The following is a 15,301-nucleotide window of genomic DNA, read 5'->3' on the forward strand; positions in this document are numbered from 1 at the left end:
TACCAAATACTACTTCTGACCCACTGGGAATGTGTTGAAAGAAATAAAAGCAGAAATAATTGTTCTACTATTATTCTAACATCTCACATTCTTAAAATAAAGTGGTGATCATAACTGAAGACAGGGAAATTTTACTAGGAATAAATGTCAGGAATTGTGAAAAACTGAGTTTAAATGTATTTGGCTAAGGTGTATGTAAACTTCCGACTTCAACTGTATATAGGTCCTGGATGGCAGGAAGCTTGGTCCCAGTGATGTACTGGTCTGTCTGATCACTATCAGGCAATGCAACCTGTCTGGATGCTCTCGATGGTGCAGCTGTATCACTTTCTGTGGATCTGGGGACCCATGCCAAATCTTTTCAGTTCCCTGAGGGGTTAAAGGTGTTGTCCTGTCCTCTTCACAACTGTCATGGTGTGTTTGGACCATGTTAGTTTGTTGGTGACGTGGATACCAAGGAATTTGAAACTCTCGACCTGCTCCACTTCAGACCCGTCGATGTTAATGGGTGCCTGTTCGTCCCTCCTTTTATGGTCCACTATCAGCTCCTTTGCCTTGCTCACATTGAGAGAGGTTGTTGTCCTGGCACCACACTGCCAGTTCTCCGATCTCCTCCCAATCGGCTGTCTCATCATTGTCAGTGATCAGAAACGATAAAAAACATGTTTTGTTTGTTTTAATTTATTTATGTTGACAGAATTCTCTTTTACAGAAATCAACTGTTGCAGTGAAGTAGTGAGTCATTGGAATGTATGGATTTGAAATAGCTACAGTATATAAAAGAGCACGATACCTTAACTAAAGCCAAGTCTAATATATTTCCATGTTAACATGAGGTTAGCTGTTTTAGCACAGTGGCTAGCTGTGCTATGGCTAGGGGAAGCTAATGGTCCATGCATGAGTTGAACATGGAAATCAGTACATTTCCCTTCGTGTGCATGGACACCACACTGCTGAATTAACAGTATTCAAATCAGGATAATGCGTAAGTAGATAGACAGAATTGCCCTGGTGGGGATGAATAAAGTTGTATTGAATAAGGGTAAAAGGTGACTCTGGTAAACATGTCTTCAAAGGATAGTTTCAATTTCAAAACAAAGACAGCGATTGAATAAAACACTTTATTTTCATTGTACACTGGTTTCTACTTTAATTTCTCTCTATTGAGTCACTTCTCTTCTATATCATGGGAAAATAACTAACACAAATAAACAGTTATTGTTGTGTGAGTGAGTGAGTGAGTTTGGACCCATGGGGAAGGAAAGCAAAAACAAGGAAGTGGGAAAAGAGTTAAGAGAGGAATGAATCAGTCAGTGGTTGGGACACAGACAGTCAATATTTAACCCTTCAGCTCATCACGGACTCAGTCTTTCTTCACTCTCCACTTCTCCAGGGATTTCTGTAGAAGAATAAAAAGAAAATCATGAGTGAGTATCTTACTAGATAATGTTGATTCTATGTGGAACATATGGGTTCCACGAGAGACCGTCACTGCTGCCAATCTTAAACTGATGGTTTCCATGACCGGACACATTCCTTCATCTCCTCCCCACTCCTGAGTATCAATGTATTAATTATCAAACACGTAACACCTGGACACATTCCTTCATCTATCAATGTATTAATTATCAAACACGTAACACCGGGACAATAAAAGCAATAAAACAGTTTCAATTCAGGAAGCAAACTGAAATTCCAAATTTGTTTTGCCATAGGAATTTACTCAATGGAATTGACCCCATCCCTGATTGTCAAAATGTTATTTCTGATTGGTTGTTGATTTGTCAGTGTTGTTGCTGATTGGTTGTTTTGGGTTCTCACCACCAGGTTCTGATGGTGTTTGAGGGTCTTGCAGTGGTTCTTCTCAGCCTCGTCAGTTCCGCTGTAGAACTTAGAACACACCTTGCAGAAGAAGCCTGACTTGGGGACCAGAAACTCCATGCCTGATAGTGATCAAACAGACCAGAAACAAAACCTATTTTAATAACATATACAAACAACATGTGATTATACTATGGGACCTATGTAAACACACACTATTCTGACAATAGATAAGCTTGACAAATGTATCATTAGAGCCATCCTAATCAAATCAAATTTTATTTGTCACATTACACATGGTTAGCAGATGTTAATGCGAGTGTAGCGAAATGCTTGTGCTTCTAGTTCCGACAATTTCAACAATTAGTGAATTGTCAAACGCAGCATCATTTGGGTCTTACCGACAGGGCTGTCAGGGTTGAAGGGAGGGATGCTGTAGTCTTTATAAAAGAGGGGTTCCATCTTCATCTTCCTCCTCGCTGTCTCCTCCTCTCTCTCCTCCTGAGATGTCCTCCTTCGCTTCGACTCCACTGAGATGAAAGAGAAGATGGAGGAAGGAGCAGGGTCATCACTGAGACCTTAACTGTTCTGTTTGTGAGTTTTCCTAGACCTGACAGGTCACCAGAATGTCCTTACAAGGAAGGAAAAAAATTATAATTCAAGTCTTTAAAGCATGAATCAAAAATAAAAATCAGACACCTTAAAAACAATCCAACTGACGTGGTTTCAGTCTGTCAACCTACCATATTTTTCTACAACTTCTCAAAGAACCCAGCTTTTCGTGCCATCCTGCCATGTTTGCGATGACGAGGAGTGGCATAACACAAAACAGACTGGTAACCAGGTTAACATGAGCTTGCTACCACCATTGATTTGGCTGAGTTCACCTCTAACACATGTTATCATCAAGTCGTATAGTGGTTACCATAGCTACTATTGCTCTACATACTAGGGCTGTAACGGTTCACCAAACCCACGGTTAGGTACGTATTACGGTGTTGGGGCCACGGTTCAGTTTTGGTAGAGTGGGAAAATGAAATGACAAACGTTACTGTAACATATTTTCTATGCCAGGTGAAATTGCGCCTCATTAGCTCATTGTTATCAATGTATCCAAATAAATGTCACTAGAAATCAGTGTATTCAAATGCAGCTACTCACTGCAGCTGTTTTTCTGGTTGCACTTTTTGATGTGTCTAAGTTTTTCCGTGCTTGCTAGCTAGCCACCTATGGCGAAGAACGTTGCCAGCCAGTATGGCAATGGAACATTTTAGAGAGAACAACTGGGTTGTGTCCATAGAACAAATAGACTGAAGGACTGGATCGCATCTCTGGCAACTGAACTGATAGAATGAACGACCAGCCGGCTTGGGTAGAAACCCCAGATTTGTGTTGGGAATATATGTTGTGGAAGAATGAAAATTAGTATGAATAAATTCATCAAAATAACGTTAATAAAAATGTGTAAATCATTATTTGAACATGTTGGTAACCTGTTTTATAAAGGTTATAATGCCCTCAAGCCGGTGTTTGACACAGACCTAACTGTCCATCCTGTCTCCCTGTAGCGCTGTCTTAGGTGTCTCACAGTACATTGCAATGCATTGCCCTGGCAACGTCTGCAGTCCTCATGTCTCCTTGCAGCATGACTAAGGCACGTTCACGCAGATGAGCAGGGACCCTGGGCATCTTTCTTTTGGCATTTTTCAAAGTCAGTAGAAAGGCCTCTTCAGTGTCCTAAAATTGTCATAACTGTGACCTTAATTGCCATCCGTCTGTAAACTGATAGTATCTTTATGACCATTCCACAGGTGCAGGTCCATGAATTGTTTATAGTTCAATGAACAAGCATGGGAAACAGTGTATAAACCCTTTACAATGAAAATCTGTGAAGTTATTTGGATTTTTATTTTTTAACTCAAACATGTTCCTGAAAAAGGGGTCTTTTCTTCCCCCCCCCAAGTTTATATCCATAAAAGTGATGCCAGCTGATTCATGAATTCGACTGGCTGAGAAACACTGCCTGCTCCTATCGTCCCTGTTTCCTGACGTTCATTACTATGGGAAAGCTGGAGATCAGATTTGAATGTTTGAAACAATGTTGCAAATGTCAGAGACAGCAACATTTAAACAAATCTCTGCTGTTGAAAACTAAATGTTAGTCTAAAAGAAATGTGAGATAATGTCTAGATGCTTTTTATAGTGCAGATCAAGTTTACAAACTGCTTGACTGATGAGACTGGATTGCGCAGTCAGGTGTAACCAAAAGAAAATGGCATTTTAATGTCAGATTTAGCCAGGGTTAACTTCTGGAACAGAAACTGTCTGGAACACGGTTTTAACCAATCAGTATTGGTTGTATAATGAGTCATAATGCACAATCAGGAATAACACTTCGGATTTTCGTGATTGAAAACACAGGATTACTCAACACTCAGTCACTTGTAAAAGTAATACTGGTAAAAATCAATGTGTAAACATGGCTCATGTTATGTTTTGAACAAAGAGAAAAATATGCACTTATTTGACTCTCATAAAGAGGGGCGTATCTGTAGCACCGTACTTCTCATTTCCCACACCTGGATAATGTGATGTGCTGTCACTGCTAAGTAGCACTCTGTCTATCTATAGTAAGCACAACACATGGGTGCATTGGCCAATACATGGACTACTTCAGCTTTAGCTTGCTTATATGGAAGCGGATACTAACTGTTTGGTGAAAATGGGTGCGAGAGGGCGAAACCCCTTATTCTTCTCAACCACCGAGAAGCAGCGCATATCCACGGCTATAAACATACCTATCGCGCTGGTAATTTCTTTGGCCCATTTAGAATCAGCTGAAGCTACTTGAATGCAGAGGGGAGACAAAGTTGTGTTTTTGAAGCTGATGGTAGGAATACTGGGGTGTTTTCTAAGTAAACATGTCAACATGTTTGAGGTGTTGGCAGCTGCATAGGCTATTCTGGTTCAGCAGTGGCGACAACACCGTTATCTACTGGGAAACCAACATTTTCCCAAACTGGAGATTTAAATATCGATGGCAAATCCTCTTGGGTTTATCCATCCCACCACTCGCCATCGTACAGAACTAGTTCCCTGCTGCGCCTCACAAAAGGACAGTGAAATGTGACAAATCATTTTGATTACAACATGCACCTAGACTCTAGTTGTTTTAACCGAACAGCCTGAATGTTTTTTTTTTCCAGATTAGATTTACTGATGCTGCGTAGGCATTTAAATGGATATATAAAGTACCAATCAACAGTTTGGACACCTTCTCATTCAAGGGTTTTCCTTGCATTTTACTATTTTCTACATTGTAGAATAATAGTGAAGACATCAAAACAATGAAATAACACATATGGAATCATGTAGTAACCAACAATGTGTTAAACAAATCAAAATATTTTATATTCTTCAAAGCTGCCTTGATGACAGCTTTGCACACACTTGGCACTCTCTCAACCATCTTCACCTGGAATGCTTTATCAACAGCCTTGAAGGAGTTCTCACACATGCTGAGCACTTGTTGGCTGCTTTTCCTTCACTCTGTGGTCCAACTCACCCCAAACCATCTCAATTGGGGTCGGGTGATGGTGGAGGCCAGGTCATCTGATTCAAGCAGGACCACCCGGTTACTCAATCACTCTCCTTGGTCAAATAGCCCTTAAACAGCCTGTAGGTGGGTTTTGGATCATTGTCCTGTTGAAAACAAATGACTGTCCCACTAAGCGCAAACCAGATGGGATCGCATATCCCTGCAGAATGTTGTGGTAGCCATGCTGGTTAAGTGCTCATGAGTGGCGCAGTGGTCTAAGGCACTGCATCTCAGTGCAAGAGGCGTTACAACAGTCCCTGGTTTGAATCCAGGCTGTATCACATCTGGCCGTAATTGGGAGTCCCATAGGGCGGTGCACAATTGGCCCAGCGTCGTCAGGGGTAGGCCGTCATCGTAAATACTAATTTGTTCTTAACTGACTTGCCTAGTTAAATAAAGGTTAAATAAAAAGTGTACCTTGAATTCTAAATAAATCACTGTCACCAGCAAAGCACCCACACATCATCACATCTACTCCTGCATGTGTGGTTCCCACCGTGAAGCATGGAGTTCACCTACTCAGCATCTCACAAAGACACAGAGGTTGGAACAACACCAACAACAAAAAAAAATCACAAATTTGGACTCAAATCAAAGGACAGATTTCCACCGGTGTAATGTCTATTTCTCGTGTTCCTTGGCCCAAGCAAGTCTCTTCTTATTGGTGTCCATTAGTAGTGGTTTCTTTGCTTTGAACTTATCCTCTGCAGCAAAGGCAACTTTGGGTCTTCCTTTCCTGTGGCGGTTTCATATGAGAGACAGTTTCATCATAGCGCTTGATGGTTTTTGCGACTGCACTTGAAGAAACATTCAAAGTTCTTGACATTGGCTGACCTTTATGGTCTTAAAAGTAATGATAGACTGTCGTTTCTCTTTGCTTATTTGAGCTGTTCTTGCCATATTATGGATTTGGTCTTTTCCCAAATAGGGCTCTCTTCTGTATACCACATGTCATGACTGGCCTGTTCGGGGCTCCACCAGTGGGGGAGAGATGGAGAGGTATGGAGGTGGGGGATTTTTGACACCTCACGCCCATTGTAAATCTTAAAGCAGCAGACAAATGTATTTGTCCTCTCAGTATGGAGGAATGGAATGGGCCTATGGAGAACCTACCTAACATGCAATAAATGGACTTTTGGACAATATGTTTCATCAGACAAAAAAATGGTAGTCATGACAACAGACGGAATATGAAAGTGAATGTTGTTTTTGTTATTATAAGTTAAATGACGACGTTATAATCGAAAACATTGTAACTTGACGAGTTTTCACAACAAGTACTTGATGTTGGCATATTGTGTGTTGTGTGGAAAAAATGTCCAGATCAAAGGGAATGTTTTTTATTTTTTAAAGATGAAATGTGAAGTTAGTTGTATAAATTGGATCTGAGTAAAATCCAGACCTTGCCTCGTAACTAGTTACGCCCAGAGAACTTGACCTAAAGGCGGAAAGGCCCATTTCTGACCCGAGGGTATAAAACATGCGAGTTAAGAATTAACATTTTAACTAAGTGACCACGAGCTGCAGCCAAGGTGCGATTAGTTGTAACACCAAAACGCAACATGAGGTTGAAGACGACAAAGGAACCTTTTAACAACCTATGCTACGGATGAGGAGCTGTGACTGAGTGAAATTCAAGCAGGACCACACGGTTATTCTCTCCAAGGAATCGTGTGACTACACTGCTTTCATTCTCATGCTGGAACCCCCTATATGGCTGATTAGCCATCCTCAGAAGACCCCTCTTTCAGAACAAGGGCGAGGAAACAGACCATTAAGAGAAAGGACACCGACATTGTGTGGACAATCAGAGGGTTACACCCGATTACAACAGAAGTGTCGCCATCAGAGGAGAAGTCGGAAATCGAGCCACGAGGAGACACCCCTTCAGAGACCTTCGACAAGTAATTACATCATTGTATTCTGACCCATAACAGCGGCAGTTCGGGACAAGGTTAGGGTTAAACTAAGCATAGTTTACAAATGTACCCAAGTGTGCTTTTCTCTCGTGCACTCTTTCTCTTTTGAAATCCTCATTTTCTGCAACACGTGTCATATTGTGTTGGCACGCTAGGGACCTGTTTCATTGAACTAAGTTCTAATCAATAGCTTAGACCGTATCTTATATTAATATTTATTTACTAACAACCTAAAATTATCAACTCAATTGGTGTGGTACGGACTTTTTTTTAGTGGGAATCGGGTTTGTGCAGATTATGCAACATTCAGAATGAGACTGTAGAGGAAATTAATTAGCGACTGTTGTGAAATCGATATTCTGATATTATTTGACTTATTTGGGGAAATAGAAACTCAGCCAAAACTTTCCCATGGTGCCCCCAGGTTAACAAGTTAATAATACCTGACTCATTAAATCACGTAATTATAAACAGCAGTCGTCACATTAATCAATACGTTACGACACAACCCTACCTTGTCACAACACAACTGACTGGCTCAAAAGCAATAACGAAACACATTCTACAAATTAACTTAAGGCACACTTGTTAATTGAAATGCATTCCAGGTATGACGCTGGTTGAGAGAATGCCAAGAATGTGCAAAGCTGTCAAGGTTGGATACTTTGAAGAATCTCAAATAAACGTAGATTTGTTTAACACTTTTTTGGTTACTACATAATTCTATATGTGTTATCTAATTGTTTTGATGACTTAACTAATATTCTACAATGTAAAAACTAATACAAATAAAGAAAAACCCTGGAATGAGTAGGTGTGTAAACTTGACTGGTACACAGATGTTTTATTTATCTATTCATTTGGGTTCACAGTGCAGACCGATCTGAGGTCCCCATACCGAACGGTTCAGTACTAATGCTTGTACCATTACACCTCAACAACATACAGTTGGTTATCTGACCTCGCCACCACCAATCCTCTACAATGACCACAACCACTAATCTATGTAAACCAGGTTACCATTCATTGACCACTTAACAAAAAGGCAGGTGGCCAACTCAACCACTACTATGCATACAGTAGGCTGGCTACCATATCTCAAAACAACATTCTCCCTGTAGTCTTTTTCCTCCTGTGGCAAACAAGACAATAGATACCTCAGAAAAAAAGATCAGGTAACTAAACTAACTAACTAACTAAACTTGACCAAACCACTAATTTATTTTCCATTTCAGAACATTTCGCTAGTGAACACAAATCCAGTCTCCTCAGACAAATATGTTGTAGATTGACTTAACATAAAGTTTGTTTCTCATCTCCACTGGCCAGTTTCCTACCATATCTTCACAAAAAAAACCATGTTTATTTATATAGGTAAGCACAGCAGACCAGATTTTATTTACAATGACGGGCTTTCACGAGACAAGCAGTGATATACAGTATGTTTCTTACCGTTCTCAGCAGACCTCTTCTCCCCGTCCTCCTCCACCTGTCCCACCTCGTCCACCGTCAGAAACGTCCCCATGTTGAGGCCCTCCACTCGTCCATCCCGTTCCTCTTCTCCAGCGGCGTCAGGTGCGTCTGTGGTTGTGGACTCCTCAGTGACCTCGTCGCAGCTTGTCTTCGGCACAGTGACCACAGGCTGAAGGAGAGGAATGTTAGATAAGATTGGGGTCGTGTTCACACTTTAAAAACTCTTCATTTTTTCCCTTGCTCGGTTGAAGTAGTCTTATCACCGACCTGCTCGTTGTTGAATCCTATAGAGTTGAAGCCTTTCTTATAGGAAAGGGATTACTCAAATAGGAATGTGACTGGACACACTGACCTCTTTGACGTCATCCTGACAGTCTGGAAATGTCTCCTCTGTCACATCCCCAGGTCCCTCTGCAGTCTTCACCGGCCCCTCTGTGGTTGCTGGGGACAACCCCTCCTCCTTCTGTTCTCGTTTGTCCAGCGCTTCCTCCCGTACCTTGGCTGTCCCAGGCTCACCCTCCAACTCCATCGATGTAGTGTCAGCTGGTGCCTGCTGCTCCGCCTCAGAGGCTGTGGTCACAGGGTCGTTGACGGTCACCTCTGTAACCTCAGTCACCTCTCTGGTTGTCTCGGGGAGAGGACGGGGCACCGCAGCTGCTTCCCCCACCTCGTCCACAGTCACAAAGTCTTCCATGTCGAAGGGGACGTGCTTCTCACCTAACTCCTCCTCTTCCTGAAAGAACACAGGACAGGGAACTTTAAAACCACCGTTGTCTTCAAAATGGCAAGTCATTCCCCAAAATGATTGGAAAGTTGATATTGGCATTCTGTATTCATGATGGGTATATGACACTCTGGTTCACTGGAGATTCTCTCTCCATCCATACATGCATGCACAGAGTACACCAAACATTAGGATCACTTTCCTAATATTGAGTTGCCCCCCCACTCTACAAGGTGTTGAAAGCGTTGCACAGGGATATGGCCTATGTTGACTCCAATGCTTCCCACAGTTGTGTCAAGTTGGCTGGATGTCCTTTGAGTGGCGGACCATTCTTGATACACAACGGGAAACTGTTGAGCATGGAAAGAACTGCAACGCTGCTGGGTTTGACACAAACTGGTGTGCCTGGCACCTACTACCACACCCTGTTCAAAAGGCACAAATATTTGGTCTTGCCCAATGGCACAAACACACAATCCATGGCTCAATTGTCTCAAGGCTTGAAAATCATTATTTAAACCGTCTCCCCCCCTTCATCTACACTGATTGAAGTGGATTTAACAAGTGGCTTCAATAAGGGATCATAGACTGTCCAGGTGAAAGCCTATCATGGAAAGCATTGTTAATGTTTTGTCCTCTCTGTATATAGAGTGAATACCAACACACTGGCCTCTCTCATACCTGCTGTTTCTCCTCTCCGTTTCCTCTCCTGGACTCAGACCTGGCGCCGCTCTTCCCACTGTGCCGGCTCCCCTCATACCTCATAGAGGACCGGGACCCCGGTGATCCTGATGACCGTTCCCTGTAGGACCGCCTCTTCTCTCTCTCCCACCTTCCTTTCTCCTTCTCCTCCTCTTGGGTCTTCAGCCTCCTCTCCCTCCTCGCTCTCTCCCTCTCCTCCCTTTCCTCCTCACGGGTCTTCCTCTTGGTGGCCTGCTCTCTTCCAGGCTCCCTGTCTCCACTGTGGTCTCTTCGGTTTCCAGTGGATGGCTTTTGGCCTGCAGGGGGCGCCTGAGCCTGCTCCTTCCTGGCCTGCTCAGCGCCGGCCCTACTGGTGGACCGGACCCTGCACTCCTCCAGCAGCACCTTCAGGATCTCTGGGGTCACTCTGGGTAGAGCGGGGGCAGCCTGAACATCTGGAGTCTCCTTATCTTTTGGTTGTTTACCTGGAGGATTCTCAGCTGCAGCCTGGTCAGTGGTAATCCTGGTTGAGGATCTGTTCCTGCTCTCCTGTCGTAAGGCCTCTATGATGGCTGCCATCACTTTTGGTGCTGGGGTGGCTGTTGTGGAACTGGAAACAGACATTTTCTCTGTCTCTGGTTTAGCAGCTTGAGGAGCGGAGGTAGCATCTGAGGAGACTGGTTCTTCGGACTGCGTTGTTGAAATGTCTACAACTTTCTCTGCGACGACCTCTCCACCCTGACCTCCAGGTTCCCTCTGGTTCACTCCTGCTGGCTGTAAGGAAGATGCATCAGGCTCCTTCTCTTGATCCTTTCCTCCTAATGCTGGAGACTTTTTGGCTTGAACCACTTTTTCAACGTTTATCCCTTCATTCCCTGGCTGAACCTCCTGTCCTTCAACCTTAGTATCAACCCCGGTTCCTGACTCCACCTTTAATCCTGACTGAGACAGTGAGTCCTCCTGGCCACCAGGGGGCATAGTGGTCTCTGCAGTCTGGGAGTCATTGCCATCAGTTGAAGCTGTTGAGCCAGCAGAGGAGATGTCGACTTTAGGTAGATCAGTCTTGGGATCAGGTTTCCAGGAGAAGGCAAGCTTGTTGTTCTGAACTATGCAGGGAAACTTCTGGAAGCGGTTGAAGACACTCTTGGCCATGTCTGCTGTTCCCATCTCAAAGATGATCTGCATGGGGTAAAGAAAACAGGATTGGATGGATGGCGTGGAATTACTGTGGGCAGGGTAGATGCAAGACACTTGAACACACAAACAGTTAAACGTTCCTCACTAAGATGTCCCTCCCTTTGACAGACACTTATGCACACAAAGACCCGTCCCGTCCCCCAACACACACCCCTCCCCACCCACAGGTCCCTCACCTTGTCCTTGAGTGCCAGAGTCTGTTGGACTGTGCCGAAGCGCTGGACCAGTTTCTGGATCTCTGTTGGGTCGGAGGGCGTGGCCGGGATGTTACTGACAACCAGGAGACGGTTCCAGTCATCATCACCTCCCACCTCCGCCTTCTGCAGGACGTATTGGAAACATTGAAATGTATTCATCAATTACAAAAACCTTTACTTGTATCAATTATTAGAAGCTCAACTTCATAAATAGTTGTTAGAAATGGTAAAGGGACTCTGCAATAATATATGCTCTTGGGTGTGATTCATTTCATTAGGTTAAATCATGTTTTAACATACAGGTCTTAAATCTGTTGGGATTGTCTGTGTTTTTCTACCTTTTCCTTGAGATGGCAACAATGCTATTATTAAGAGCCTTTTAGGTTAGCTGAAGCAACAGTAAAATACTCACACTAACAGGATTCCTGGGTCCCATCAAAGAATGGAAAAGTGCCACCTGTGGTAATAAAATGGAATGAAAAGTTCTTCATGTCATCCCTGATCAGAGAAGAATAAGTTGAATGTGCATAAACACTCTTTTCATAGTGGACATTTATCATACTTTGCAGCAACCAGCTGGAATTAAGTGAAGAAAACTGCCCAGAACAGAGGATGTTGGAGATGCACGGTTGAGGCCCTAATAGGGATCAGTCAGTCAAGACACAGCATCTTACCGGTCTGTTGAAGTCCAACAGGAGGTTTGGAAGCAGGCTCATGTTCAGAACAGAGTCGTTGATGCAGACAGGCATGTCGGTGTAAACTTTCACCATCTCCTGGGCTGTCTCCACATCCTGCATGGTGACCAGAGCCTGGCGAGGACCACAAACAGACAGTCAGTCATATTGGGCACACAAGTTATATTGTTTAAAAATCGATGTGAAAATCATATGATATTGCCATTATACTGACTATTTTACCCAAAGCATCTGACAGAACATTTGACACTGCCAATATATTCAGCAGGTCCTACGTTGGAATCAAATTCCCAACCCTGGTCCTCCAGTACACCCAACAGCACACATTTCTGTTGTAGCCCTGGACAAACACACCTGGTTCAACTCATTGACGGCCTGATGATTAGTTGACAAGTTGAATCAGGTGTGCTTGTACAGGGTGTACTGTTGGAGTACTGGAGAACCAGGGTTGGGAAACACTGCCCTAAGCGACAATGTGAAAGTGAGTGATTTATTGCAGATAGCGTGCCTACCTCACTGGGCTTGGTGATGAGGAGGATCTTGACAGGTGTTCCGAAGGGCTGGGCCAGCTTTGCGATATCAATCTCGGAGCAGCCGCTTTCAGGAAGTCCAGTAATCTTGACCATGCCCCTCTAAAAAGGTCAAACCACAGGAGACAAAGACCGTCATAAACAAGACGTGGAGTATTTAGTGAGGTAACAAAAGAAAACGGTCAGAACGTTGTATACAGAGATATCATGAATAGAGCTGACAGTCACACAATTTCCTATTCTACCTGTCCTGACGGAGCCAAATCAAGTCTAATCTACATGATAGAAATCTATCTAAACATTCCATAATGTAGCATCCTCTGCCTGGGCCTATGAGATATCAGCTCAGTTCTGCACCTTGTTTTCCCTCTGTAGTCTTTTGAGTCTCTCGAGCTGTCCCGCTCTACAGCCCCTCTTCCTCTTCCTCTGTGGCTTCACCTGCTCCCTGTGTATCTGTTGGGAAACCCATTTAATCTTACAGCTCAGACACTGCTGACTGGCTGGCTGGCTGACTGGCTGGCTGACTGGCTGGCTGTTTTTTATTGTTTTAAAAGTGTTAAAGATGAACTGAAACACTATATGCTGGAACACTAAAATTCCCAACACCCAGGACCTATATACTAGGTGGTGTCAGAGGAAGCCCCCCACCACCCCCCAAAAAAATCTCCCAAGTAATACTGTTCTCTCTGCTACCCCACAGCAAGTGGTACTGAAGTAATACTGTTCTCTCTGCTACCCCACAGCAAGTGGTACTGAAGTAATACTGTTCTCTCTGCTACCCCACAGCAAGTGGTACTGAAGTAATACTGTTCTCTCTGCTACCCCACAGCAAGTGGTACTGAAGTAATACTGTTCTCTCTGCTACCCCACAGCAAGTGGTACTGAAGTAATACTGTTCTCTCTGCTACCCCACAGCAAGTGGTACTGAAGTAATACTGTTCTCTCTGCTACCCCACAGCAAGTGGTACTGAAGTAATACTGTTCTCTCTGCTACCCCACAGCAAGTGGTACTGAAGTAATACTGTTCTCTCTGCTACCCCACAGCAAGTGGTACTGAAGTAATACTGTTCTCTCTGCTACCCCACAGCAAGTGGTACTGAAGTAATACTGTTCTCTCTGCTACCCCACAGCAAGTGGTACTGAAGTAATACTGTTCTCTCTGCTACCGCACAGCAAGTGGTACTGAAGTAATACTGTTCTCTCTGCTACCCCACAGCAAGTGGTACTGAAGTAATACTGTTCTCTCTGCTACCGCACAGCAAGTGGTACTGAAGTAATACTGTTCTCTCTGCTACCCCACAGCAAGTGGTACTGAAGTAATACTGTTCTCTCTGCTACCGCACAGTAAGTGGTACTGAAGTAATACTGTTCTCTCTGCTACCGCACAGCAAGTGGTACTGAAGTAATACTGTTCTCTCTGCTACCGCACAGCAAGTGGTACTGAAGTAATACTGTTCTCTCTGCTACCGCACAGCAAGTGGTACTGAAGTAATACTGTTCTCTCTGCTACCCCACAGCAAGTGGTACTGAAGTAATACTGTTCTCTCTGCTACCGCACAGTAAGTGGTACTGAAGTAATACTGTTCTCTCTGCTACCGCACAGCAAGTGGTACTGAAGTAATACTGTTCTCTCTGCTACCGCACAGCAAGTGGTACTGAAGTAATACTGTTCTCTCTGCTACCGCACAGCAAGTGGTACTGAAGTAATACTGTTCTCTCTGCTACCCCACAGCAAGTGGTACTGAAGTAATACTGTTCTCTCTGCTACCCCACAGCAAGTGGTACTGAAGTAATACTGTTCTCTCTGCTACCCCACAGCAAGTGGTACTGAAGTAATACTGTTCTCTCTGCTACCGCACAGCAAGTGGTACTGAAGTAATACTGTTCTCTCTGCTACCCCACAGCAAGTGGTACTGAAGTAATACTGTTCTCTCTGCTACCGCACAGCAAGTGGTACTGAAGTAATACTGTTCTCTCTGCTACCCCACAGCAAGTGGTACTGAAGTAATACTGTTCTCTCTGCTACCCCACAGCAAGTGGTACTGAAGTAATACTGTTCTCTCTGCTACCCCACAGCAAGTGGTACTGAAGTAATACTGTTCTCTCTGCTACCCCACAGCAAGTGGTACTGAAGTAATACTGTTCTCTCTGCTACCCCACAGCAAGTGGTACTGAAGTAATACTGTTCTCTCTGCTACCCCACAGCAAGTGGTACTGAAGTAATACTGTTCTCTCTGCTACCCCACAGCAAGTGGTACTGAAGCACCAAGTCAAGGAATAAAAGGCTCCTAACAGCTTCTACCTCCAAGCCACAAGACTGTTGAACAATTAATCAAATGGCCACCCAGACTATTTACATTGAACCCCCCCCCCCCCCCCCCCCTCTCATTTTTACACTGCTGCCACTCAATGTTTATGAACTGTTACGTAATTTTCTTCTGGTATTTTTTAACTTTAGTTTTTTTA

The 15,301-nt window shown here is 43.7% G+C and overlaps 1 protein-coding gene across 7 annotated transcripts in view; it reads right to left on the bottom strand.

Moving 5' to 3' along the window:
- Nucleotides 1-1,107: 1,107 nt before the first annotated feature.
- The window catches only part of LOC139374685 (zinc finger protein 638-like), a 41,485-nt gene continuing 27,291 nt past the window's right edge, over nt 1,108-15,301 (bottom strand). For 2 of the 7 annotated variants that reach the window (XM_071115744.1, XM_071115747.1), the window contains exons 12-22: nt 13,193-13,288; nt 12,818-12,937; nt 12,285-12,419; nt 12,023-12,067; nt 11,590-11,733; nt 10,217-11,395; nt 9,164-9,544; nt 8,791-8,980; nt 2,223-2,351; nt 1,822-1,943; nt 1,108-1,399 (exon numbers count right to left, since the gene is read on the bottom strand). In XM_071115744.1, coding sequence (XP_070971845.1) covers nt 1,364-1,399; nt 1,822-1,943; nt 2,223-2,351; nt 8,791-8,980; nt 9,164-9,544; nt 10,217-11,395; nt 11,590-11,733; nt 12,023-12,067; nt 12,285-12,419; nt 12,818-12,937; nt 13,193-13,288 — 2,577 coding nt within the window. In that variant the 3' untranslated portion in view covers nt 1,108-1,363. Of the gene's footprint in view, nt 1,400-1,533; nt 1,593-1,643; nt 1,944-2,222; nt 2,352-8,790; nt 8,981-9,163; nt 9,545-10,216; nt 11,396-11,589; nt 11,734-12,022; nt 12,068-12,284; nt 12,420-12,817; nt 12,938-13,192; nt 13,289-15,301 lie in introns of those variants that run through there. The other 5 variants (XM_071115746.1, XM_071115749.1, XR_011627721.1 and 2 more) reach the window with 4 other exon arrangements.

The sequence above is a fragment of the Oncorhynchus clarkii genome, chromosome 19 (genome assembly GCF_045791955.1).
Source record: "Oncorhynchus clarkii lewisi isolate Uvic-CL-2024 chromosome 19, UVic_Ocla_1.0, whole genome shotgun sequence".
NCBI lineage: Eukaryota > Metazoa > Chordata > Actinopteri > Salmoniformes > Salmonidae > Oncorhynchus > Oncorhynchus clarkii.